The following is a 26,462-nucleotide window of genomic DNA, read 5'->3' on the forward strand; positions in this document are numbered from 1 at the left end:
ATAAAACATCACTAGAATATAGTTGAAAAATCAAAGGTATTCGATGGTAACGCTGTAGATTTTGCTTTCATCGTATAAATAAAAGTAGATCACTTTGATACATTTTTCTCGGACAGTTTACGCCTCACCCCATTCTGCCTAATTTGCTGCACGTTTGTTAAATTTTTACTTCTTCCATAAAGTAATTGAAGACATTATTTCAGAACTACGCTATTTAGCCCAGTTTGTCGAGATCGACACTGCGATCCAAAATTCGGTGAACTTCAGAAATTAATTTTCACATAACTCTACGTTGAACAAAGGAATAGAACAACCAAATTTGAAACTTTGATATGTTTTAAAACCCAATAAAAGCTTTTGATCTATGCATGTTCGATTTTTTTTATATTTGATAAATGCTGAACATCGTCTTTAACATTTCTCCCATGAAAATCAATCGATTTTGGCATACAAATATGTGAACGTCTGTGCGACCTACAATTGTCGTCAGTGAGAACTTTTGCATCGCTAAATTCATATCGCTCAATTCGTCTCTAGAGCCTGATATATCTGCCTTTTGAACAAACTTCGTGTCCCCCATTCACTCAGTTTTGAAAGTTCCAACAGCTTTCGGCATAAGTTTTCACGATCATCATCGTTTTAGTCGGTCGCCTTCGTCGGATGCTTTATGTGTTGCACGTATCGAACATTCATGCAGCGCGTGTAAACGCCTTTCGGGCGATTTTACCCTGTTTTCGTTGCTATAAAATGGCAGTACGACGTCTGCATATTTAATCCGTTGGATGGATTATGACCGTCTGTATGGAACTTTAATCACTCTAATTTCATTTATTTTAAGATTTTTAAAACATTTAATTCAATGAACTACGAAAAACTTACCGACGGTCGGCCGCCCAGCCGCCCCGGAGACACCGCGCCGTCCGCCGTAGTTCCGACCGGCCGTTGCCGTTGTCGTCGTCGTTGCTACTGCCACTGCCACCTGGTACTGCTGGGGTAGATAGGGAACACCGGCGGCACCGACGACGCCCACTACTCCGCCTCCACCGCCGCCCCCGGACGGACCACCCATCATACCGGCAGAGATGCTGCTTTCGAAGGCGTACAGTGCCCGGAATCCGGTTCCGTCCAGCCGGTCGTTCGATGCCATCGTGACACGGAAAAACCGCCCATCCGAGCGGACGATCAGATCACGCCGCAGACCGCAGTACAGGGCGAATTTGCGATCCCGGGTGATGAAATTAGAGAACTCCACATAGTCGCTGGCGGAGTTTTCGTCGCAGCTGCTTTCGGACGGTGGCATGCAAAGAAAAACCCAAAGATATATACGGCAAAAGGTGAAAAACGTGTCGAGAAAAGCACTGAGCTGGTGTGGTTTGTTCGCGTGGGAGGCTGACTAGCAGCGGCTGGGGCCGCCGTAAAATCTGGTTGCTAAAATTTAAGACCTGGTAGACAGGCAAGGTTGAAAACAAATGAGATTCATTAACATTGAACCCGGCGGTCGGTCGGTTGGTGTTGATGTCAAGGTTATAGAGCCGTAGATTCGCGGTTGGACCGGGTCGTAATTTGTTATTTTGGTTATGAAAGATAATGACTTTACATTGTTTTCGAAAAAGAATATTAATTCACGATGGAAATTTGATTGCGCAATAATTAATTCAGAGAAAAGAAGACAAAATAAAAAAAACTTAATTTGTCAAAAACAAATTTTTCTGGCAGAGAAATTTTTAGTGACAAATTACATATATTCTCACTGCGAAATGCGTGTATGAAAAGTGTCACAAGAAAGTTTAGCAAAACAAAAAACCAAGGCTTGTACGGTTTATTTTCAGTCATCTCTGGTCGAAAAAGTACTGCGTGGTTCAAGTTTTCGTTTGTCTATGAAAAATCAATGAGCTTGCTTACCATCTCAAGAGAGTCAAATAAATTATTCAACAGATTTTTGTCTGATTGTGTAGTTGGACTACTATTGCACTACCCGTAAGCCGTCTACTTCGGCCATGAAACAATATGAAGCATTGGATGTCGTAGTTGAAAAAAAACATCAATTTTATTTGAACTTTATACCTACTAATGTTTCAAACTGATTCATGCAAGAAAGTAAAAGAATGATTATATCAACGAAAGGTCTTGCACTATTTAGATGAAACCTAACAAAACACTATTTAGCATGAATTTGATTTATAAAAGTAACAGGAGCGCAGCATTTTGCATGTCTCAAACACACAGCAGACGTAGCTTTCGAATGGCGCGTTTGAATTGGCATAGCAAAAGCCTGCGCTCCTGTAACTTCTGCGTATAATATTCAAGCTAAATTGGGTAATATTTTTGAATCAGTTGCGCAACACGCTTTGTGATTGTTTTATGCCTATATTTTTTCATAAAGAAACTTTATGTAATCACTGTGAAAACCGACTTTTCAACTGAAGCCCGGTGGTCCGAGTGTCATCTACTATTCGACTCACACCAACAACACTTTTGACGTGAATACGTCTTACTGTACTGGGGGCTCCTTTCCAAACTTTACTCTTCAAACGAATGGGTAGAAGTTGATCGAAAATATCTCTTGTTATACTTAACGCATCAACGTAATTTTTTTCGCATACCATCGGAAATATCATCAGCAATTTATGATAAAATTGTCAGTAGTGAGAGACATAGCTCTAAAGTCAAGTTTGTTTGGTATAAACGAGCGTCAAAGTGGAAAAAAATCATGACGCTTGAGTTTGCGATTTGTTGATGGATTTACATAATTTAATTACCATTCGATTCGAAAACATTCACTTCAAACACATATTGTTACGTCGTTTTAATATTTCAATAGCACACCAATGAAAAATCAGTTTGAATGGACTCATATAAGAAACTGCCTCTCGCGAAGCATCGGTAAACTTAGATTCTTTATAAGAAGCAATTGGCATTAATCGATTAGGTCTAGAGTTAAGAAAAACTAGTTTGGAATATATAATTAATTAGTTTTATTTCACTTTAATTATGTATAAAATTCCTTGCTCATAATTGAATAATATTTTACCATTATTCGTACATTTTGATATCGCTTTACGAGTACATGTCAATAATTTGTAGTTCTAGAATTCTTAAAATCCAGCTTCGGTTTATTGATAGTCTTCCAAATCGCTATATAATTTAAGATTTTGGATTCATTCCTAACTTCAATTTAGAAATTTGCGAAGATGACAAGCAAATTGTTGCGTATTTTTCAAATTTAAATGTATTTGTGAATGAATTAGTGAATCCCGTAACTTTTAGCTCTCACTTGCTCCACCTTATTTCTGCACCGTTACAGTTCAGGCAGCGAAGCAGTAAATGGTGCAAAATTATCACAACCATTTAACTGATACGAACGATTATTGATATTCGGAAGTTTGAAAGAAGCATGCCAGTTTTGTTCGTATTCATGACCTCCAGTTATGTCTCTGACATCAACCTTCCGCATTTTTTTGCACTCACTTTTCACGGAGATGGCTGAACCGATTTTGATTAACTTAGATTCAAATGAAAGATCTCGTGGTCTCAGATGGGAACTCCATTACTCTAATAATCCGTTTTCAATTTCCAAAGCGATATTGAGCTGAAACCAACAAAACTGTTGACACGAAATACTTCAGCATTGTTGAAGGAAAAATTAAAGACAAGTCAATAGTAAATCCTAGCCATTTAAGTTAAACTCTTCAAAATGTCGACCCAAAATTTTGTCGATTCCTGGGTTAGGTTTTGCCTTTCTCTATAGAAAGGTAATAAAATTGCTGGAGAAACCGACTTTTAATCGGAGACCCCTAGTGTAATATACCATTCAACTCAGCTCGACGAGATCGGAAAATGTCTGTGTGTTTATTAAGATTCTTCTCTCCGCACAATTTTCTCAGAGATGGCTAAATACAAGCTTAAACTCGTTTGAAATCTACTATTATTCCGGAGATATAATGGTATAAGTGACGTAACCGACAAAACGCTGTTTTTCAGCCTGAATTCGAGACTGTTTGAATGACAAGATAAATGCATTATCGCTCCACTAGGTGGATTAAGAAATTTGATTTTAAAACTTGTTTTTCTATCAGATAATGATATTTTGAATTGGGACTAGACTGTCAATACTAGACAATTTTTTTTCAAATTAACAAAGTACTTTAAAAAACATATATATTGAAAAGTTACTTACGGGGCAATTCCTTCGATGTCGAAGTACGTAAATCGAATCAGCACATAGTCCAGTGGATCACCGTAGAAGAAGTAATTGCACCGGATGCTCCTGTTTGTGAAGAAAGAGAGTATAAAATTGAATGGAAACCAAAATTCGATGATGATGACAACCCGCGATCGCATTCACTGTTTGCTGCGTATCAATGAATGAGCGAGAAATTTGAACGTTCGGTAATTAAAAAATTAGTCTCGCAGCTGAGACAATGATTTTGGCCGTTTTTTTGTTCATCTAAAAAAAATGATTCAAGCAACCGAGCATTCAAACAATAAAAGGGGAGCTAGTTAAGGACACGCGGTTGCTTTGATGGATGGATGCGAGTGAGTTGTGTTGGATTACACAACGCCAATGTCGTCGCACTAGCTTTGGCACTGACGCGTCGGTCCGCGCTTGCTTTGTTTGAAGGTGAAACATTCACAAGAGCGTAGACGCAAAAGTTCTGACCTTGGATAGGCTCCGGGGAAATTCGGTGACTGAATCCATCCCTGATTCGTGACGTTTTTGAAATAATGGAAGCTACACTCGGACTGGTTCGGTTGGTGGCCCGTTGGGATGCCGAAATCTGTTGGAAAAATGCCAGTTATCATCAGCTATAAGATCAGCACGCAAAAGTTAAGCAAATTACTGGTTAGAAAGATAAAATCCGCCGTAAATCCTTTGTTCTCGGTGTTGTTGAAGGTACTGCGAAATTCCAGCAGCAACCGGGGTCCATTCGACAGGATTGGCTTCGGTAGGATGTCCCCGCAAAGTGTCTCGATGGTCTCATCTCGACCGTCGTGATGGGAAAATACCTGCTCAGAAAAACGAAAAAAAGAAAATGTCATTGCGTCAGAATCGTTAGGATTAAGAGATTGGAGAACGCCCAGAAAAGCGTGCGGAACAAATATGAGCTAATAAAAAGTATCCTAACGACTTTTTCATCCGACAAGTGGCGAACAAATTTTCATTTTCAATTCCATTAGATAGACACGTCTCCGGTTGGGATTATTACGAACGTGGCTCCCCTTTTGTAGTGCACCGAGGACAGCACAAACATTTGCTATTGATTTCCATTTCACTGACACACTTTCCCCGAGGGTTCCCTGAACGAAAGCCAACCAACCGCTAACCAGCTGAACAACATCGGCTTAGAAGTTTTCCGCTTTCGCATACTTCCTCCGGAAGCCTTACTTTTCGGCTTAGGAAAGGATGCAGCAGTCTTAAGAAAATTTTATCCGTGCGTGATATGTGTTACAGGTCGGGTTTGGGTGCTCACGGTTCCTCGCAATCGCTAGCAGACGATTCGCAAGCACGTTCCCGTCGTTAACGGCTTGTGACGCGAAGGCACCCAAGGGAAATGTGCAAAAAAAAAAGGTTCGCTTATGTTTGTTTGAAATCTTATTTTGAGTTTGCAAATCTCGGAAGGCTTTCCAAGTGCACATCAGTGGAAAGGATTCCGCCGAGCGCACCAAACGAAGTGCCAGGGAATGCTAATGCTCAATATAATATTGAAATTGACTAACACATTCCCGACGACGACCAGACGGGTTGGAATGACACGTTCCGCAGCTCGAGCTTGTAAACTTGGGAAACGATGCTGGATTGTGTGATCTAAAATATTCGATTCTACTAGCCTTCGCATGTTGGTCCCCCAGAGCACGTCTACTCTAAGTTTAGAAGACGAAATGAAGTGAAGATTCTAGTCAATCTGTTCCTTTTGTTTGCTCACGCCATTGACAATAGTTTCCGGTATGCTTGGAATCAGGTCTGCCTTAGGATTCTAAAAAAATTCTTTTTTTTTCGATCTTACTATGAGAGTGTTTCCTTAAATGCACGATCCAGAGTCATTCAGCTCATGAGGAACCCATTTTCCCACCATCTGAATCTTTGCCATGACGAGTAGACGTTCAGAATTGACTTGGCAACTAACGGTTAACGTTTTCGCCAATTGTGTTTGACTTTGGGTTTTGTCATCCTTCGAATTTTTTAGGCTTTTCAACTTTTGTTTCAAGTTTATCTGTAATTTTTTTGACTTTCACACTAAAATGCTCTTAATTTGTACATCTGGTAAATCTGTTTTTAGCTGGAGCATTGTTATTGCATGACAGAAGTGTGTTTGAAAATTTGAATGAACTGTTGGTCGAAGTAGCTTTTTTTTGGAGTGTGATTGATATCTGGAAAATTTCGTTTTTTAGTAAACAAAAAGATAATATCAATATCTTTCGTTAAGTCAAGTCCAATCCAGTCTAGGCCAGTCCGGAGTCTAGTTCAGAGTCCACCCAGTACATTCCAGAATCAAGAGTTTAGCGTTTCCAGAATCAAGAGTTTAGCGTTCAGCCCAGTTCAGTTCTGTCGAGAGTCCAATCTAGTCCGAAGTTTTCAATCCTTTCCAGGTCTGAGTCCAAAACAATCCATTTTAGGTAAGTCCAGTATAGAGTTCAGTTGGTTCAGTCCAGAATTAAGTTCCGAGTCCATTCCAGAATCTATTGTTTAAAGTCCGACCCAGTTAAGCTCAAAGTCTAGTCGAATCCAGAATTTGATTCAGTTTAGTCCAGATTCCAGCTCAGTCCAATCCAATCCAGTTCTGCTCAAGTCCCGTCCAGTCAAATCTAGGATGCAGCCCAGTCCAGTTCAGAGTTCAGACTAGAGTCCAGCCCTGTCATTTCGGGAATCTAGAGTTTAGAGTCCAGTCCAACCCATTTCAGTTCCAAGTCCAATCTAGTCCGGAGCTAAGCCTAATCTAGAGTCCATAGTTAGGAGTCCAGGCCAGTTCAATCTAATCAAGTCCAATCGGTTCGGAGTTCAGTCTTGTCCAAGTCAAGTTTAGTCTCAGTTTCGTGTTTTGTCTTTAGTTTAGTCTAGTCTAGTCTAGTCTAGTCTAGTCTAGTCTAGTCTAGTCTAGTCTAGTCTAGTCTAGTCTAGTCTAGTCTAGTCTAGTCTAGTCTAGTCTAGTCTAGTCTAGTCTAGTCTAGTCTAGTCTAGTCTAGTCTAGTCTAGTCTAGTCTAGTCTAGTCTAGTCTAGTCTAGTCTAGTCTAGTCTAGTCTAGTCTAGTCTAGTCTAGTCTAGTCTAGTCTAGTCTAGTCTAGTCTAGTCTAGTCTAGTCTAGTCTAGTCTAGTCTAGTCTAGTCTAGTCTAGTCTAGTCTAGTCTAGTCTAGTCTAGTCTAGTCTAGTCTAGTCTAGTCTAGTCTAGTCTAGTCTAGTCTAGTCTAGTCTAGTCTAGTCTAGTCTAGTCTAGTCTAGTCTAGTCTAGTCTAGTCTAGTCTAGTCTAGTCTAGTCTAGTCTAGTCTAGTCTAGTCTAGTCTAGTCTAGTCTAGTCTAGTCTAGTCTAGTCTAGTCTAGTCTAGTCTAGTCTAGTCTAGTCTAGTCTAGTCTAGTCTAGTCTAGTCTAGTCTAGTCTAGTCTAGTCTAGTCTAGTCTAGTCTAGTCTAGTCTAGTCTAGTCTAGTCTAGTCTAGTCTAGTCTAGTCTAGTCTAGTCTAGTCTAGTCTAGTCTAGTCTAGTCTAGTCTAGTCTAGTCTAGTCTAGTCTAGTCTAGTCTAGTCTAGTCTAGTCTAGTCTAGTCTAGTCTAGTCTAGTCTAGTCTAGTCTAGTCTAGTCTAGTCTAGTCTAGTCTAGTCTAGTCTAGTCTAGTCTAGTCTAGTCTAGTCTAGTCTAGTCTAGTCTAGTCTAGTCTAGTCTAGTCTAGTCTAGTCTAGTCTAGTCTAGTCTAGTCTAGTCTAGTCTAGTCTAGTCTAGTCTAGTCTAGTCTAGTCTAGTCTAGTCTAGTCTAGTCTAGTCTAGTCTAGTCTAGTCTAGTCTAGTCTAGTCTAGTCTAGTCTAGTCTAGTCTAGTCTAGTCTAGTCTAGTCTAGTCTAGTCTAGTCTAGTCTAGTCTAGTCTAGTCTAGTCTAGTCTAGTCTAGTCTAGTCTAGTCTAGTCTAGTCTAGTCTAGTCTAGTCTAGTCTAGTCTAGTCTAGTCTAGTCTAGTCTAGTCTAGTCTAGTCTAGTCTAGTCTAGTCTAGTCTAGTCTAGTCTAGTCTAGTCTAGTCTAGTCTAGTCTAGTCTAGTCTAGTCTAGTCTAGTCTAGTCTAGTCTAGTCTAGTCTAGTCTAGTCTAGTCTAGTCTAGTCTAGTCTAGTCTAGTCTAGTCTAGTCTAGTCTAGTCTAGTCTAGTCTAGTCTAGTCTAGTCTAGTCTAGTCTAGTCTAGTCTAGTCTAGTCTAGTCTAGTCTAGTCTAGTCTAGTCTAGTCTAGTCTAGTCTAGTCTAGTCTAGTCTAGTCTAGTCTAGTCTAGTCTAGTCTAGTCTAGTCTAGTCTAGTCTAGTCTAGTCTAGTCTAGTCTAGTCTAGTCTAGTCTAGTCTAGTCTAGTCTAGTCTAGTCTAGTCTAGTCTAGTCTAGTCTAGTCTAGTCTAGTCTAGTCTAGTCTAGTCTAGTCTAGTCTAGTCTAGTCTAGTCTAGTCTAGTCTAGTCTAGTCTAGTCTAGTCTAGTCTAGTCTAGTCTAGTCTAGTCTAGTCTAGTCTAGTCTAGTCTAGTCTAGTCTAGTCTAGTCTAGTCTAGTCTAGTCTAGTCTAGTCTAGTCTAGTCTAGTCTAGTCTAGTCTAGTCTAGTCTAGTCTAGTCTAGTCTAGTCTAGTCTAGTCTAGTCTAGTCTAGTCTAGTCTAGTCTAGTCTAGTCTAGTCTAATTTAGTCTAGTCTAGTCTAACACTTTTAATAAACTGAAATATCAGCAAGCATGAAGTGGGTAGAGTGGAAATGCCAACTTCTTAATGTTAACAAAATCCGGACAAAGGACGGGTTCTTTTTTTCATTTATCGAAACTAGTCATCATTACGACTGACCTACATAATCTAATGGTTGGAAGGAAATTCTTCATCTGAATGAAACCATACATCCGAAGATGATCAACCTTCACGACAGATAGTTTCCACCGGCATGTTGTTCCATAAGCGCACGGCGTTAAACAAATAGCATCTCTTATTTATTTGTGAAACCTCGCGACCTTGTATGGAAAATATTTTCTCATGTCAGTACTTGTTGTAAGCCTTTTAGTCTCCTGTTTGAAAAGAGTAATACTGATGTCAGGCGGAAAACTAACGAGTTCTGCATCATTAGCAGCAAGCAGTCAGTTTCTATCCGAGCACAAATGGTTCCCTTTCAAAACCGACGTTTCAATTTTTCCGCAACAAATCAAGAAGCATATAAAAGGAAAATGTTTTATGTTATGAACCATTTCATTGCAATCGTTCTGGTTTTGTTGAATTATCGAACGATTATTGAATCACTGGAATGGGTTCGTTCGGTTTGTTCAATCGTGGAAAGTCATAGGTTGGTTGGCTATCACCGAAACTCTACGGTTAATGAAATTTGGCAGACTCTCAGGCAACTTCAAAACGTGACTCAGCTCCTGACGGTCGGTGCTGTATGGAGCGAAAAGAAAAAAAAATATCGGACCCAAAGTGCTGCTGAAACTTTGTGCTCTCCGTAGTTATAAAAACCGTAAGAAAAATTGAATCGTTTTACCAGTTGCCATTCCCAGCTTTTTTCTGCCACTCCGGAGCGTGAAAAAAAAAGTTTGATCGGTACACACTTGCCAAGTAGACAATATCAGAGGCAGAATAAATTCAATTGTCGGCCAAAGTACGTTACTGGTAAGTGGTTGGGGCCATTAATGAAAGCGTTGAGCAAATGTTTGGTTGGAAATGGAAAAAGGCACTTGACTTTTTCCTACCTGATTTTACATATTCATTTCCCTACTCACCATCAGAATATCCGTCTCGCCACATTCGCTCGGTTCCAGCTTGGAAGGCAACCTAAACTCCGAGAAGACGATCTGTAAAACAGAGCAAATGATTAGCAAAATACAAAGCTCTCATCAATCTCACCAACCTGGATCCGTTCGAGACCGTGACCGATAAACTCGTACTGGTAGCAAATCGACGACGGAAACAGACCCGAATGTTTCGAGTGCGACGGTGCTATGCTGCCATTGCGAGCCCTTCCGGAATTGAACACCAGCCGGGTGCAGTGTGGCGATCCTGGAATGAACGGGAGAATAGGATAGTCATTCGGAAACAAACAAACAAACAAACAAACAACGGCCCAGGCAATTTTCGGCAAAAGTTTACGCAAAGATTAGACAATTTAATTAAAGTACGGCATCCCGGAGGGATAAAATATGGCGAAGGATGCAAAAGTTGGCACAATGTAAGCACGGCCAAACTGACATCAGTCAGATACGATTCCGACAAAACTCATCTGGTTGTCATCAGTGCAAAACTCTCTCTCTCTCTCTCTCTCTCTCTCTCTCTCTCGAGGGATGTCAACAAAGCTAAAACAATGAAACTGACAGAATTTGAGGGTGAGGGCTAATTCTAATAGAAGAGAAGTTTTCAGCAAGTTTGTAACTGCTTTGGAGAATGTTTGGACTCGGTTGTGTTGGAGTTTCTCATTACAAGTCTGTCAATAGATCTGGCTTGGATTCTATTTTTACAGCTAGCAGACAATAGATTTCGGTTTTCTAAAATTGATCATCACAAGGAAGTAATCTGAAACCTTTGCTGTTTTTGTTTTCCGCCAATAACAATCTAATCGGTAAAGTCATTATTTCGTATGACGGGGAGCAAAAATCCGGGCAATTTTTGGCATCCAACAAAGTAAGTAAGCAGTAAAAAACAGTCATGACATATGTCATCGACGTCGCACAACAAAGAAGAAAGTAACGGACAGCGGATCGCTGTTTACCTTAAATAGCCATCCGGTCAAAACTTTAACCCCGTCGTGTACATCATTCAGATGACGCAGAACCGTGTCGAAGCGAGATTAGTCAACCGTAAAAATATCTTCGTACGTGTTAACTTCTTCTTGTGGCAAATTCAAGGCGATAACACCATACGACGGCAACCGCGGACGATGGGATGATGTTATCATGGGTTCTGTTGTTATTCTCTAACCTCGCCAGCAAAGTTTTGTTGTTCGAAATCGGTGATAATAATAACCAGCGCACAGAACTGGGGAATAAAAATAGCCCACCCTCTGTCAATGCGATGCGCGATGATTTCGGACGGCGGCGTGTTTAACGATCAAACTTGGGTTGATGAGATAATTAACGTGTGCGAGGATCCAATAAACAATGGTCCTATTTATAACAGTACATGTAACAAGAAAATTGTTGATAAGCCTTTGAAATCTTCACGAACCCTTTCCGCCGCCGTGTCCCTCTCAATCCAACAAACGAGTCCTGTCGAGTCGAGCTCACACTGCCTAACCCACTTTGTCTGTTGGGAATGCGGGCGGGGGTGAAGAAGTAGATTTGCGTCAGCGTCTCAGCATCGCAAAAGCGAAAGTAAAATGGTTAAAATGTGTTTTTTTCTCTAGAAAATGTGATGTTCTTGAAGCAAAAAAAAGAGAAAAGCTATTTGAATGATCGTGTTATGAATGGAATCACTCAGGACTGTGCTGTGGCAAGTGGCAAGTCTTAGTGTTCGGGTTTTTTATAGCCCAAGTCATTCGTCGTTCGTCGAATCAATCATTTGCCGCATGACTTCGAGAGGTTGATTGACCACTTCAAGACTGTTTGGAAAAAATGAGTGGCCTTTTTGGTTCTTCAGGAAAAAAGTTTCCCCCTAACGGGAAGGACTTTTGCACTGACGTGTTGTTTTGCTTGCTGAACAGGGAAATAAGTTTTCTGAGTCGGTTCCGTCAACATTCGAATGGAACGTGGGTGATTTGGGTTCAGATATTAGAGTATTTACATTTAGCGAAACTGTGAAGGCCAATCGGGTTCCACAAAAAGCCGTTTCTGAGCTACGTAATTGAATGGGAGCAAGCAATAACAAGTTCACAACAGAACACAGTTTTCGTAATTAATTTTGATTAGAAAAATGGTCTCGAAGAAGCTCAATGAAATCAATCAAGTACTCTAAAAAATGTACAATGAAATGAAATCTATTTTTTTTTCAAAATCTGTGTTCTTTTATTATCATGTCTATGAAAGTGCCGCTTGACAATTGCCCAATACCTCTCAATTGGCCGAAGATTGTACATTATTTTTTGACAACCACTGTAGAACGGAGTTAGCGTAGTAGGCTGAAGCCAAATCCAGCCAGAAGAGAGAAGAAGCCTTATGCTTTCTGTACAGTGGCAGCATTCTTTTCTTCAAACATTCTTCCTCGTACACCTTGGCGTTAATTGTGCCCTGCGTGAAGAAAATCGACGACCGCAAACCACAGGTACAAATTGCTTGCCAGACCAACACCTTCTGCCCAAACTTTTCCATCGCCATCGTGGTGTCAGCGTCGCCCTGGTCCTGGTACACCGATTTCGTATAATATTGCGGTCCGGGCAGCGCTCGAGAGTCTTCCTTGGCGTAGGTTTCGTCGTCAATCAGGATGCATCCGTCTTTAGTCTGTAGAATCCGGTTATAAAGTTTTCGCGTCCCGCGTCGACGCCGATGGGTTTTTCCTGATGTACTCAACCACTTTTAAGTCCCGACCGGGCTGGCTGGGACTCTTTTTCCTACCGGATCAAATCCTTCATGGGAAAGGTTTACCGAACTTCTCTATAATATTTTTGACACTGGTGTGGTGCACTTTCACCTGTTTTGCAATTTCGTTGTACGTGACACCACTTTCTGAGCACCAAGTGTGCAGAATTTTCTTTCGCGTTTCCGGATCAATTCGACTCTTAATTTAAACGATGAACCGTACCGAAACCAATCGATTGCGCAGCTGTTATTGACATATAAGCAAACATGTCACCGCAAAACACGCTGCAAAAAATTAAGCCATTTCAGAGTAATAACTGTTTGAATGTTACTAACTACTTAACGATACACTCCTTATTTCGGAAACGGCTACTTCTAGGAGCAAAGCACTTTGAAAAAATTTATTTCTTTGTATGTTTTACAGTCATATTCTATGGTTTGAGTGACTATTTTTCAGCAAAAATTTAGAGCTAATAAAATACCTAAATATTATTGCAACTGTAACTTGTGTACTTCTTAACTTACACTAATAAAATGAACAACAAATGGATTTTAATTTTTGGAGTTTGAAATAAAATCATTAACAAAATTGAAAAGACATTTGCTTTAATATGAGTTTTTCGGTTGATTTTTCAATTACTGAAATGGAGGCGAACCAGCTTATAGCTGAAAACCTTTATAATAAAGACAAAACAAAAAAGTAAAAGTGATTCAATTTTGTTTGACTTTATTCTAAAAATTATAAACCGACAAAGCTGCTATAATCAAATTGGAATAATTGACGAGACATTTGTTTTAATTTAAATTTTTCGGTTGATTTTTATTTACTGAAAACGTGTTATTTTTACCGGTGTACGTTTTTTTGGAGTGCTGTCTATCGATTTCTGATAACTCACGAAAAAAGTAAAGTCAATTAATACTACAAAAACAACAATTAAACAACTGGTTGAACTCAGTCAAACCATACTGGAATCGATCCTTTGTTGGTGACGGATTGGATTTGAATGGGAGAGCTTGAAATAGACAATTGGTCATTAGGTGGTTTCAAGCTAACTACCTTATGTCTGGAGATGGTTCCAAGTGCGAATTAACTTGATACGGTTGGGAGGAATATAGATATTTCACATTCGTCCTAAGCTGGTGAATTTTGTTTGAATTTATTTATCAGATTTATAATTATCAGAAAAAATCCTATGAATCGGTGTTGATATTCTGTACACAGCGGTGACTTTGTACATACTTGTCCGGCATCGTCTCGTATCGGAACTGAGTCGGACAGGTGCAAATACACTCTCGTATCGGGGGGTTTCAATGGACCTCATTTTCTCTCTAATATTGACTGAAAAGGTGAGACTTGTGTCTCTCAAGAGTAACGGATCACGTAAACCACAGCAACCACCAAGACATGGAAGACTATATACGAAAGCAGGGTCAATACTGAAGCGGAGAAAACACGAAATTTTTCAAAGTTTTTCTAACAAAGGCATTAAAACCGGTATGCAGTTGGTAGTATTATAAAATAATAAATTGATAACACTGACGGACGTTTGAACGATACAGACGCAGGGACCAACGATGAACTGGTGATCGGGTGAAGCACATTTCCTGCTCAAGTGTCAAATTGTGCGGTGAACTTGTAATAGAAGATAATCGTATCGTTCGTTGGAAATTGGCTACTGTCTGTGATGGCATTTCACTAGAGTGATACACAAGCGTGTAAGTTTCATGCCTACACTAAGAATGCAGCCGGCAAACACCGCACAAAAAGGAAAATGCACTTTTCCCGAGTATCTAATAGACAGACTTTGAGTGTGCGCTTGTGTTTAACGAAACTGGTGCAAGTGAATCACATTCTCTTCTCATGGGTCGCTCTCACGTGCTCTCGTTAAAATACACCTAAGTGTTCACTGGCGCTTGCATTGCTAAGTGAACACTTCTGTGTTTTTTTTAAATGTAAAAGCTGGCCTAGCTATGAAAATCTTTATCGCAGCAAGGATAAACGAAAATTCAACGATAAATTATATTTTGGATGATACGTGCCCAACGCTACTCTTATGTGAACCATACACCAAAGTGCGCACCGCCGTGTACACTCTTGTAAAAATGTCTGCGTCCACCCCCTGTGCGTCACACAGGGGAGATAGACTTCTCTGGTTACCGCAAAGGAATCTGTCGCTTGGGTTACAAATTGTCCCATCATTGCGACATAAATGGCCTATAATTTTCCCACAGTGCTACTGGTGTTCATTTGGGCACCATAGCCTAGTTCGTCCCATATGGAAAGTGTGGAGTCTTGTAACACCCACTTTTGGCCAGAGTAACCCTTAAAGGGAAAAAAATAAACATCGAGATCAGAAGTTATCTCAAACTTTTTTTTTAAATATCTACTTCAAGACTTGAGATTTCCGAATCGAATTTTTTATTATGTCAAATATTGTAAAAAAACGTGATTAATCCACCTAGCAGTGAGATGGTACCTTTTTTATCAATCCGCATTAATACGCCAAACAATTTACATCTTCTATATTTGTATAAATTTCAAAAACTCATCATCCTGTAATTCCAGAATCGGATAAAATTCACCAATTTTGTATGGGATCATAAGTCCTTTAATTTGAATTTTTGTTTTTGAAGTACGATTTGGACTTTTTGAGAAACGATTCGATACTGGAATTGGAGTTCTAAAATCGGTGTAGCCAAAATCAATTAAATTCATCTGAGACATCTGTCCCGGGTTGGCGGTTCAATGCATAAGGCGCTGGTCTTACAAACCAGTTGTCGTATGCTCGAGCCCCGACCTGGAAGGATTCGTAGTGTCAGTAGAATCATAGCACTAGCCATGCAATCGTTCTGTACACTCTGAATTGGCTGCGAAGTCTGTTGAAACAGAAGGTCAAATCCCACTACAGGAATGTAATACTAAGGCTTTTTGATTAGACATCTTTGAGAAATTGTAGCGCGAATTAAATTTTTGGGTACTTCCCGAATCAAAAACTGAATACCGCTTAAACTGAAATAAATGTATTTAGTAATCCACTATCCAAATCTGCCAACCCGGTAAACCTGATTAATTTATGAAAAATGAATCTTTTTATACTAATTATAGTATAAAAAACTAATCACCCTGTATCCCCTAAACCGGAAGTTGGATCTGACTGAAAAGCAAGATGTTTTATAGGATCTTACGACTTTTCATTTGAATCTTAGATTGGTTCAGCCATCTACGAGAAAAATGAGTTGCATTATTTTAATTTCGTTTCACATATCATCCTGTGGTTCCGCTATCAGAAGTCGAATCCAAACGTAATTCAGGAACCTTGTTTGGGTGTATACGACTTTTCATATGAATCTGAGTTTGGAGAAAACGGTTGAGTCATATCCGAAAAAAATAGAGTGAAATTATTTTTCACACACGCATTTGCTGATCTCGACGAACTGATTCGAATGGTATATAGGTGTTTTGTTTTTCCAGCATTTATTGCTGGAAGTAGTTGAAATAAATATAATTATGGAATTACTTTCAATGTGAAAATGCTGCCAGCATCTTGTCATATTTACATTATTGTTTACATGTCATATTTGAACGATTATGTTGCCAAAAATGAACCATGCCAAAATCGGTCCGAGGCAAAAAGTCATGAAAAAAGATGCTGTACACAGTCTTTTTTGTACTCAGAAACAATTGTATGTTACATTATAAAAAATCGTGTTTCACGTTGCTCCCAAGCATTGCTTTGTCATACAGCGCTCAAAACTCCTACTGCTGGAATAGGGGAAAAGTCGCTTACACAATAATATCGATATTTCCGTTAAAAATGGACGGATTTTAACAATCTATGGCTTGTTGGATAGGTATTACCGTGTGGAATCCAAGTCTGAAACTCAAAAAGTAAGCATTCGATCTCAAAACCATTCAATAGCGTTCAGGGTAACGGGAACACACACACACAACACACACACACACACACACACATACACACACAGACATTATCGCAGTTCGTCGAGCTGAATCGACAAGCGGCCCTCCGGGCATCGGAAATTTTTTCTAAAGTTTGAGCGAATTCTATACCTATTTTTTTATTTATAAAAAAAGGTAAAATGGAAATGATCCCGTATTTCTAGGACGAAACAAGAGAACCGCATAACTTTGAAAATTCGCATAAAAATCGTGTAGCATAAAACCGCATAAAAAGAAATTAGAGTGTAATTATTGGCTATTTTACATCGAGATCTAGAAGTCCTAAAAATTACTAAAAATTGTTTCAGCTGTAGCTTTTTAATTTTTTATGAAAAGAATTGCAGAAACGTCAATGTTTTTCTTTGCTTAAGAATAATGTTTTGCTTTGATTCAGATTAACCTTAAGGTCATTGGCCTGTTCGGGCCAGAAAAGCTTTTTGACCCTATGTGTGGGGTTGGGAATTGAACCCAGACGGACTGCGTGAACGGCAGCGACACGAGACAACGTCAATTTGATGGTTTCAATTGAATTATTTTTCATTTCAAAATAACTGACAATTTACCTGGTGTAGTCAGCCTCCGAGAAGGGTAATGCTTAATCTTCTGAGTCTTTAAAAAACATCACAAAATATGAAAAATCGTAACATTCAAAGATATCGTTATAAATACTACTTAGCTACTAGCTCGTGTTGATTCAATTCGGTTGCGTATGGACACCAAATTACAAATGAAGCTTCCCCAACTAACATATTTGGTTCCGGTAGCTTATTAGTTTGAAAAAATTAAGTATTCTTGTTTTATGCATGATTCATATACTTCCTGTGACTCCATAATGTGTTCGCAATATTCGAGTCAACGCAAAGTTTTACACGTTTCATTATCGTAATCTTTACACTGTGAAAGCTTACCGATAGCTATCTAAGTCAATGCAGAAATAATATGATAGCAAGTGCGAGTTTGTGATTTTTCATCACGACCACGTTCGCTCACCTGCTGCGTTCCTGGCCCAAGAGCTATGTAGATAATTACGAATGAAGGATTCCGCCTCACTCACCTTTTAGTCCTGACTTTGCCCTTTCCGATTGGTTTCGATCGACGCTAACTGGAAAAGGATTCCATCGACGGACTAAAAAAACCGTGAAATGGCCTCATAAATCACCAGGGAGATGGGAAAAAAAGTCTGGCTGACCTGCTACACGTCGAACATTAGCACTCATAAAATTACTGAATATCAAAAGTCAACGGTGATCGGCTTAACCTTTTTTTCACAACAGTATAAATCAAGCAACACATGTTTTGTGTCAAATCGATAATCCCAAGCGCAATTGGCCAATTAGACTGCCCTTGATTCACCTCACCGTTCGACCGAAAATCGTGATCAACTAGGCGGAAAAGAAGTGTAAAAAAACACGAGCATTCCTCAGCGATCACCGGCTCCCGATTGAAGTACCTGATCGGTAAACGTGATCTTAACCTCCGAGCGTGTTCGGTGGGATGAGTATTTTTAAAATCGATTCCTGATCCCCAACCAAAAACCATACCGCATCTCCTCCTCCCTCCTTCGTCTCTTTCTTTCACATACCGACGCAATGCTCTCATTATGTACAGCGTGGTTACTGCTGCAGTGTGGTATGATCTCATGTGACGATCATCACCGTGATCATCAGCAGTGGGTTCCGTTCGCTGAACGCTTCTTTGTCGCGATCCCAAAGCGGTGTACGTTTTCTTTCTCGTGAGCTACTACCGGGTGCTGGTCGGGTGGGGTGGAGAGGGGCGCACCCGGACCCAGCTCGCCTAGGATAGAAAAAGGCGGCGGACACATACACAGAGCCAAACATCGCAGCAACCGAGCAGCCGGACAGGACAGGTCTTTCGAGAGGAGTTTGCTAGTGGCCAGACCAGTATCACTCTAATCAGTCTTGAGATATCTTGCAAAAAGAACAGTTGAATTTTTCGTCGAGGATCGGTATGTTGAACCGTTTTTTGAATTTCATTCAGAGTGTTGAAGAAAACGAACCAAAAAAAAAATAGTGAAAGAGAAGGTGCTTTTCGTTTAAAACGTCGCTTTGCTGCTGCTACGGTTTGTGTGGAAAAGTTTAAATGAAACGATGGTTGCTTTGATGGACGATGATCGACCCACGCCTGGAAATATCTGTTCACTAAAGGGGGTGGTGCGTGCGCTTCTTTTGAAAGCTCTGCCTACTGTGATCGGGAGAAATAGTGTTGTGGATTTTATCTTGAATGTAGTTGAAAATGGCAATTTAATTAATTGAGTTGGTGAAGTAATTCGTGGAATTTTATGTTTTTTACATTCAAAACGAATCAAATTTTAATTATTGCAACTGCTGAGGTCGAGAGGAATAAGGGCTTGCCCACGCGGTATTGTGACATATTGCCAATTTTAATTTCCACCGAAGAGCGTGTTTGTTCATTACTGTTGAAGTAAATCAATGGGATTCTGTATTTTTTTTCGTTTGGCTCTAGACTTTGGTGTGAATGATTTTCGAAAAGCCATCAAAAACGAATTGTGGATCCCCAGATTTTATGCCGCACCCATCATCAGGTCTGGCTGTGCTGGCGGGTGCTAAAAATAGTGCGCTCAACGGTCTCCGTTCCTCAGCAATCGCCAGAACAATGTTCGTTAAGTGAGCAAGCGCCGCTGAGTTGCAGAATGATCGGTCTGATAATTTTATCTTTTTCACATAATGTGTACGCAATTTCGAGTGGCTCGGCTCTCAGTGTTTTTTCGAGGTGATGAACCATGATCTATTTAAGCCCGTACCGCACCAGTTCGGGAGAAGTAAGCTAGAAACCGGTGCTCGTTTTCGCTCTTCTAGTTAGTCCTACCTCTGGTAGAATATGTGTGACATTCGCCGGCAGCGACGGCCTGTCGCACATACCCAGATATCAGTTTGCTTGGTATTTTAAAAATATTTCTAGTGCGACCTTAAAGCGTTGCAAAGGTAACACGAACTGTCGGCGCCGTCAAATGAGCTTTGAATGACATGAGCGAATAGTTTTTTTTTGTATTTATCAAAACTGTTAATTGCTCTTTTTGAATCATAGAAAAACATGCTCATTTCGAAAAGAGTAAAAAACGATGCGCCTCCATCGAAGCTAGATTCATGAAAGCGCACAGTTTGCTATGATTGAAATTGGTTTCATTTGCGGTGTCTCGAAAATTGAAATTGATCTTCCACTCTATAAACTAGAATTCGTTTCATGTTCATTTTATATTTTTGAATTACACTCGGATATGATTTTGTATTTCCATTGGCTTAACATCAAAGCCGACCTACGAATCACAGTCAATTCTCCTTCACCCAATATCAACAGATTTTTCTTTTTCACAAATAAAACGAAAACCTGAATGATAATGGCAAAATTTTGCATTGTCAGACAGAACTGTGCAACCACAAAATGATTGATCTGTTCGTAATTCGACACTGATTATGCCTAACCCTGCCTCCCTCCCAAAGTCCGACCCCCGGACAGAATGAATGCAAACAAAAACGTATTGCAATTTTTGAACTATTTTTGTAATTATGCGAAATTACGCTTCGGGTGAATCTCCCTCCTGCCTGCACCCACCAGCACAAGCGGTAGCAGCGCTCAGGTCGCAATGTCGGCCACGTAGGAATTTGGTATTCAATGCGTGTTTCTCTCTTGGCAGCCAACCCATCAACCACCACCACCACTGCCATCTTCAAAGCAAAACTGTGGGAACCTGAGAACAAAGATCAAATTATTTTACCCAACCAAATGCGCGGGCGGGCAGAGCACTGTCTGGTCGCACATTGCATAATTCTGGGATGAATCATGGCGGTCAATCCGGTTGGTAGGGAAGCGAATAACTTGCGGTGATGCTTAAATCTGAAACTGGTATCATTTTCACTTAATTTAATAGATTTCCTGCTATCAGTATCTTTCCGGAATTAGCTCGTATAGGATTTAGTTATTTCTAATCTTCACTTACGGTTTTCCCTACCTAGAAAATCCTAGACTCTTTGTAATCGATTAGACAATACAAATTGAAGCTATTTGATGTATAGTTTCAGGATCTCTTGAACGCAGGCTTCCGGAAAAAGGAATCAGTACCAGAACCAATTGGCTCAAGTGATACATCGTTCTTATAATTTAGAGATTCTTTTGGTCGTCAGTATCGGCAAACCTAAACGAATTGACAGTCGTGCCTAGATGAGTCTCGAAATTTCTAACTTTTTGCGTCTAGAGTCTGTTCGAAATATTCCACACAGAAATTGCATCGCGTTGATGAAATCACGATGGTTCATATATGTGTTTTTTATCCATTCGATGCCTACATTGCATTCGAGCGGGGTTGATCCAGGGTACGAATGCTTTTGAGCTCGATTTACTCTCTATACGAAACCGTTATTTCTATTGAGTTAAGGTTAGTTTCAGTTCTGGAAAGCCAAAACAAAAAAGAACGCGAAAACATTTTTTTATAACAGCCTTGGAGGATTAGGATCAAATGAATATGTTTGGTGGTTTAATTTGACTATATTATCGTTGTAAAATGGCTTTTAATCCACTACATTTGTTCCCTAGAACGGATCTCCGAAACTTTGAATTTCAATATCAGTGTGAACAAAATCAAAGCTAAATTTTTTCAGTCATTTCAGTAGAACCTGTTTTTAGTGAACGACTTAGTGTTTGGTAATAACCTTGTAAATTTTCTATCTCTGTTTCCAGTGGATGTAAAATCATCTTACATTGTTGTACAAACAAATTTATAGTATTCAAATAGCTGGAAACTTGAAACACAACATTTTAAAATTTATTCATTAACTTAACCAGGTAGCGATATTATTTAAAACACGTAAACCTAAGTCTCATAGACTGAAAGCAAAAATCTACGAATAATCAGTACAGTGTGCCACTCAGGCTAAATTGTTCTATCTTACATACGAACTAGATTTATTTCACCTAAATGCGTTTCGCCCGAAGCCATTCTACCAAATCATAATTTGCTTTAGGGTATCAGCCAGGTTAAAACGAATAAACCTAGCCAGATGTGATTTCTGCGAGGTCGGCCGTGGTTAGTGTTTTTTTTTGTGATGCGTTACCGACCGTCTCATTCTGAATCATCGACGGGGATCACGTAAGAGATTTTAATGAATTTAAAAAAATCTAAGACATTCGGCATAAAAAAAAATTTTAAATAAATTTTTTTTCGAGATAACACCAAATCTCGACGTTTCTTGTAATTCTAATACACTTGGCATCAGCAAGTTCTTTTCGGTATCGAGAATCTCATAGAGTCAATTTTCTTCAAAAAAATAAAACATTCGACAGTCAACAAAAACTTTCAATTTCGGAAATATCAAAAAGTTCGGAAATCAAACCAAACGTCAACTACTGGCGTTTAAAAAAAATATCGAGATAACACTAGATCTCGACGTTTCATGAGATTGTAAGATATTTGGCCTAAAAAAATGATTTCGGAAGTTTCACAAAATTCCCCTGGGTGATTTTTCATGAGCATGAACTCAGCGAAGTACTCAAAAAATAGAAAAAAAATTTGAGCAGCAAATTCAAAATTACCGTAACTAATTAGCAACAAATTATTCACCTATTTGCGTTACCGTCGGCGAAAGGTGACTCGCTAAGTTCATGCTAATTGATTTTTCAAGGTAAAAACTTTTCAAATTCAGCTCAAACTATGCATAGGGACGTTTAAGCTTTTGAGCATTACTACTAATTAGAGAAAATATAACCCTACAAATATGCGCTAAAACTGGTTCAAATTCAGCAATTCTATTGTTAAAAACAGTTCTAAATATATGAAAACATCAAATTCAATTTAAATTTGTTTCCGCAAACAAATTTTGTTCGAATGACTCTGATGAGTGATTCTGGGAAGTAATCTTGAGCCATCACTCTTTTCCTTGTTTTTCAATGATGGCTCCTGTGCCATCTAGTCGGGAAGCAAACGCATATACGCTGCAGATCTCAAACAATTCCTTCGAAGATGAAAGTATGTAATTCCGCCGTCATTGGTAAACAGATCAATCTTTCAAACTTTGTCTGTTTTGGTACGGTTTCCAACTTTGATAACAAGATCAGAATGTTTTTTATATGCGAAAGCGAAGAGGTGAATTATATAGCTGAAACCTCTATAATCAAGTAAAGAAATATGTGTGAGACAAAAAAAGGACTCCGATAGCAAAGTATTGCTTCCTATCGAAGACTAAAAGGCTATCATGAATGGGGTTTGTTAAATTTCGCTGTGGTGTAGAAATCAAATGCTCTGAATCATGTTTTGTATAATTATATATAATATTCTTTTGATATTTATTAGATTTTTGTTCGAGAACTGTGCTTCCGAGAAGCGACACTGTACACTGTACGACATATTTTTTTTGTCAAGAAATTACCGCACTCCAGGAACCTCATGAGAACGTTTTATTATCATAATTAATGATGTTTATTATTTATATTCGGCTTTAATCTTTTGGTCGTTCGCCGGGAGTGAGCACATTTTCTTTTCAACTAGAAGTTGATGGAGTTGAAGTTGAAAGTCAAACGCAAGAAAAGATCATCTTTCTAAACGGCATCATGCGTTTCTACTGCGATTGGATTTATAGTTGAGATGGACATAGTGTGATGGGTAGGACAGTCGCCTTTTACGCAGTCTGCCAGAATTAGATTCCCAATCCCGCACATAAGATTGGAATTCTGATCGAACCCGAGAGGTGAATGACCATTAGGTTAAATCTTTTATAAAAATATATATACAGTCATTGTCTACAGTCATGAATCAACCCATAACGGCTCAAGTGGTACGTTCTCCTATAGTTATCCGATACGCTGAGGTCTTTTTTACGCGGTTCTTTTTTTATGCGATTTTTTGTTTTTTGTACGCGGATTTTCGAAGTTGTGCGTTTTTTTAGGCGGATTTGAGAAGCTAATCGTTTTTTTTGTGTGAATTTCCAAAGCTACGCGGTTTTTTTCACGTGAGTTTTCAAAATTATTCGGGTTTCTTGTTTTGTCTTAGAAATGCATGAAACGTCGACATCTGGTATTATCCTGAATTTTGTAAGTCAACTCTCTGGCACTTAGAAAATTTTCGATATTTTTCAAAAAATATTTTAAAATTTAACAAAGTTCTTACCAGGACTTCTAATAGATAGTTACTCTTAAAAACAGAGGCTTGTGTCAATAAACGAAAGAGAAAACTATTCTCTTTCGAGTACACTGAATGCCAATCCGAATTAATCTTCGACATGTTCTCCTAGAAGCGGTACAGACACTGTATGGTTGAAATGCATTCGATTTCCGACAATCAACCGGGTTTTTAGTTTTAAACCATAGCTAATTCAGTAAAAAAAAGTAAGGCTCAAAAAGAGGACATGCACGAAGCATTGCACGTGGTGTTGACGACTTTCAGGAGTGAAGGTTTCTTTCCATTTCATCTGGCAGTTATTATTTTCTATTGTTTAGTTTTCATCTTAATTATATTCCGAACTTACCACAGTATGTGTTTGAAGTGAAAGATACGTGTTTTCAATGCTAAAAGTGATAGCCAAATACATCCTTTGAATGTATGTGCTGACATAGTTCTGTTAACCGTGGCTGAAGCTCGGATAAAAGGCATGCACGAGGAATTGCACGTGACAGTTTTTTTTGGTACGGCAGCTGACATTTTTCATTGTTTAGTTTAGTACTACGAAAAGCACCTTCGCTACCAACAAGACCTTAGTTTTCTGAACCAAAGTGAAAGTAACTCTTATTTGCGACCCAACAGCCAGGAACCATCAAAGTCAAACGAAAATGTTCAAGCCACATCTTGAGATGATCGGTAGCTACGAGCCAATCAGCAAGAAGGCTCGGTTCTTCAATAACTACCTGAAATCCCTGAAGGGTAAGTTCCCGTAAGTTTGTAAGTTCGTCAGTAAGTTCGACAGCATCCAATTTCAGGATCCCAGGACATCGTTGCCAAGGAGAAGCGCAACTACAGCTCCACCTACGAACCCACCAGCATCTACTCCGATTCGCAGTTTGCCGTCGAACGCATCCGGGCTCCCGGTTACCACTACAACCCGGTCAGCAAGGATACCTACGGTGTCACCCCCAGGAAGATCAACGCACGCGACTTTGCCGTAAGTGTAAGTGTCGGAACTTGACTAACATTGGCGGTTCGGTTAGCGGCTAACACATTTACAGATCGTAACGAGAGTTGAAGTAATTTTAAAAATCCATTTGTCTCTAACAAAGAATAATCAAGCAAAACGAGAAGACGTTTGTGACATTTGATTGACATTCGGCTGTTCGGTTTGTTTGGTTAGAAAACAATAAACATTCCATCCTTTCTCATCTATAATGGGACAGCCTTGAAAGCTGAAAACTTGTTTCTTTTTCTTTTCTTTCACAGCGCTAAGATGTGCGGTTGTATTTTGAATCACATTCGACTTATCTTAAAAGATTTCGAACTACAAATGACTTTATTTGGCGACCTCCCTCTCACACACAAACACACACACACACACACACACACATAGGCATTGATCTGCTCGAACATCAGCAGTCAATTACGAACGCAAAACGGAAACTGCGACGCGGTTCCAATCGGTAGTTTTTTTTTGCGAAAACATTCAATCGATCAACTGTTCTGAACAACAAATCGAAACAAATAAAACACATAAACACTCACACCAACTTACAACGGAAGAAAATTCCTCCCGTGAGACACAACAACAAAGGAAACCAACAACAACATTAAATGAATAATTACGAAAACGATAATAGCAAACGTGGAAACTCCTCTCCAAGAAAATGAATTATAACAACAACAACAACAACATTTTATGGCGACAACTGAAAACATCGAAAAAAAAAATCATGGTATAGAAATGATAAACAACAACAACAAAAAAGTACATCAGATAAAAGTAACATCAAATAGAAGATACGCAGGATAAAAATAAAGAAATATTTTAATGAAAATTTGAAAAAAAAAAAACATATTAACTAACCAATAATATTTAAGTTAGATCAGAGAAAATGTGAACAGAGTTTAACTAGAAGAAGAAGAAAAAACCAGAACCAGAAGTGGATGATATATAAGAAACCTCTATTTTTCTTTTCATTTATTTTACGTGTACTATTAGTGTTTTATTTGTAATCAAGGCTGTAACTATGACAAAAACGAGTTAAATAAAGAAAACCACCTAAAAACGGGACCCGGATAGTGTTTCATTTTCACTGCTCGATTTGTTTGACAAATTTTTCTGCTCGATGAGGAAGCTGGACTCCTCCTCCGGGGAAAACATTTATAATTTATAGCATAGCGATTCATAATTCAGAAGCTTCTCTACCAGTTCTTTTTTCTTTCACCGGGACGAGAAAAAAACTGCGAACGAACGAACGAATCCTGACTCAGATCCGGTGTGATAACTTTTAATGCCCTTCCCGAAATGATTTACTACTACCCGGTCGGAAAACTGACTTTGACTTGCCCTTCGAACTCTGGGGCGGCGACTGGTCTTTTATTTGTTTTGTTTTGTATTTTTTTTATTTTTTGGTTTTTGGCTCAAGTGACACACCAACAGGAAAAGTTCGCCAAATACTCGAAGAAAACTGACAGTTCGATAACGAAACGTCCGGGCATTGACTTCTTTTTTGTTTCTTCCATTTCTTAGAACAAGGTTCTATAAATAAATCAAAAACTGTTGACCCAACACTGATTTCCTCGCACCTCGCGTAGGTCCTTGGTGAAATTGGAAACTGTCAGTTTGATGATCCCCCGCAAAAATTGACCCTGGCAAACGACGGCATCGGAGGAGACATGCGTTTGCTGATAGCGAATCGGCATGGGAGAGGAAAC

The 26,462-nt window shown here is 39.3% G+C and overlaps 2 protein-coding genes across 7 annotated transcripts in view; one reads left to right on the forward strand and one right to left on the reverse strand.

Moving 5' to 3' along the window:
• The window catches only part of LOC131429972 (suppressor of lurcher protein 1), a 66,559-nt gene that overhangs the window by 5,194 nt on the left and 34,903 nt on the right, over positions 1-26,462 (reverse strand). For 3 of the 5 annotated variants that reach the window (XM_058594555.1, XM_058594534.1, XM_058594544.1), the window contains exons 3-8: positions 10,062-10,210; positions 9,934-10,005; positions 4,842-5,007; positions 4,661-4,778; positions 4,178-4,267; positions 880-1,283 (exon numbers count right to left, since the gene is read on the reverse strand). In XM_058594555.1, coding sequence (XP_058450538.1) covers positions 880-1,283; positions 4,178-4,267; positions 4,661-4,778; positions 4,842-5,007; positions 9,934-10,005; positions 10,062-10,210 — 999 coding nt within the window. Of the gene's footprint in view, positions 1-879; positions 1,284-4,177; positions 4,268-4,660; positions 4,779-4,841; positions 5,008-9,933; positions 10,006-10,061; positions 10,211-17,669; positions 17,742-17,804; positions 17,986-26,462 lie in introns of those variants that run through there. The other 2 variants (XM_058594574.1, XM_058594565.1) reach the window with 2 other exon arrangements.
• Positions 18,422-25,818, forward strand: LOC131429988 (uncharacterized). Of its 2 annotated transcripts, none has more exons than XM_058594586.1 (4): positions 18,422-18,581; positions 24,384-24,500; positions 24,557-24,744; positions 25,011-25,818. In XM_058594586.1, exons 2-4 carry the CDS (start codon positions 24,410-24,412, stop codon positions 25,014-25,016), a joined length of 285 nt encoding a protein of 94 aa, XP_058450569.1. In that variant the 5' UTR covers positions 18,422-18,581; positions 24,384-24,409; the 3' UTR covers positions 25,017-25,818. The 2 variants fall into 2 exon arrangements, with proteins under 2 accessions (XP_058450569.1, XP_058450578.1); XM_058594595.1 differs by having other exon boundaries at positions 24,557-24,738.

This window comes from Malaya genurostris, chromosome 1 (assembly GCF_030247185.1).
Source record: "Malaya genurostris strain Urasoe2022 chromosome 1, Malgen_1.1, whole genome shotgun sequence".
NCBI lineage: Eukaryota > Metazoa > Arthropoda > Insecta > Diptera > Culicidae > Malaya > Malaya genurostris.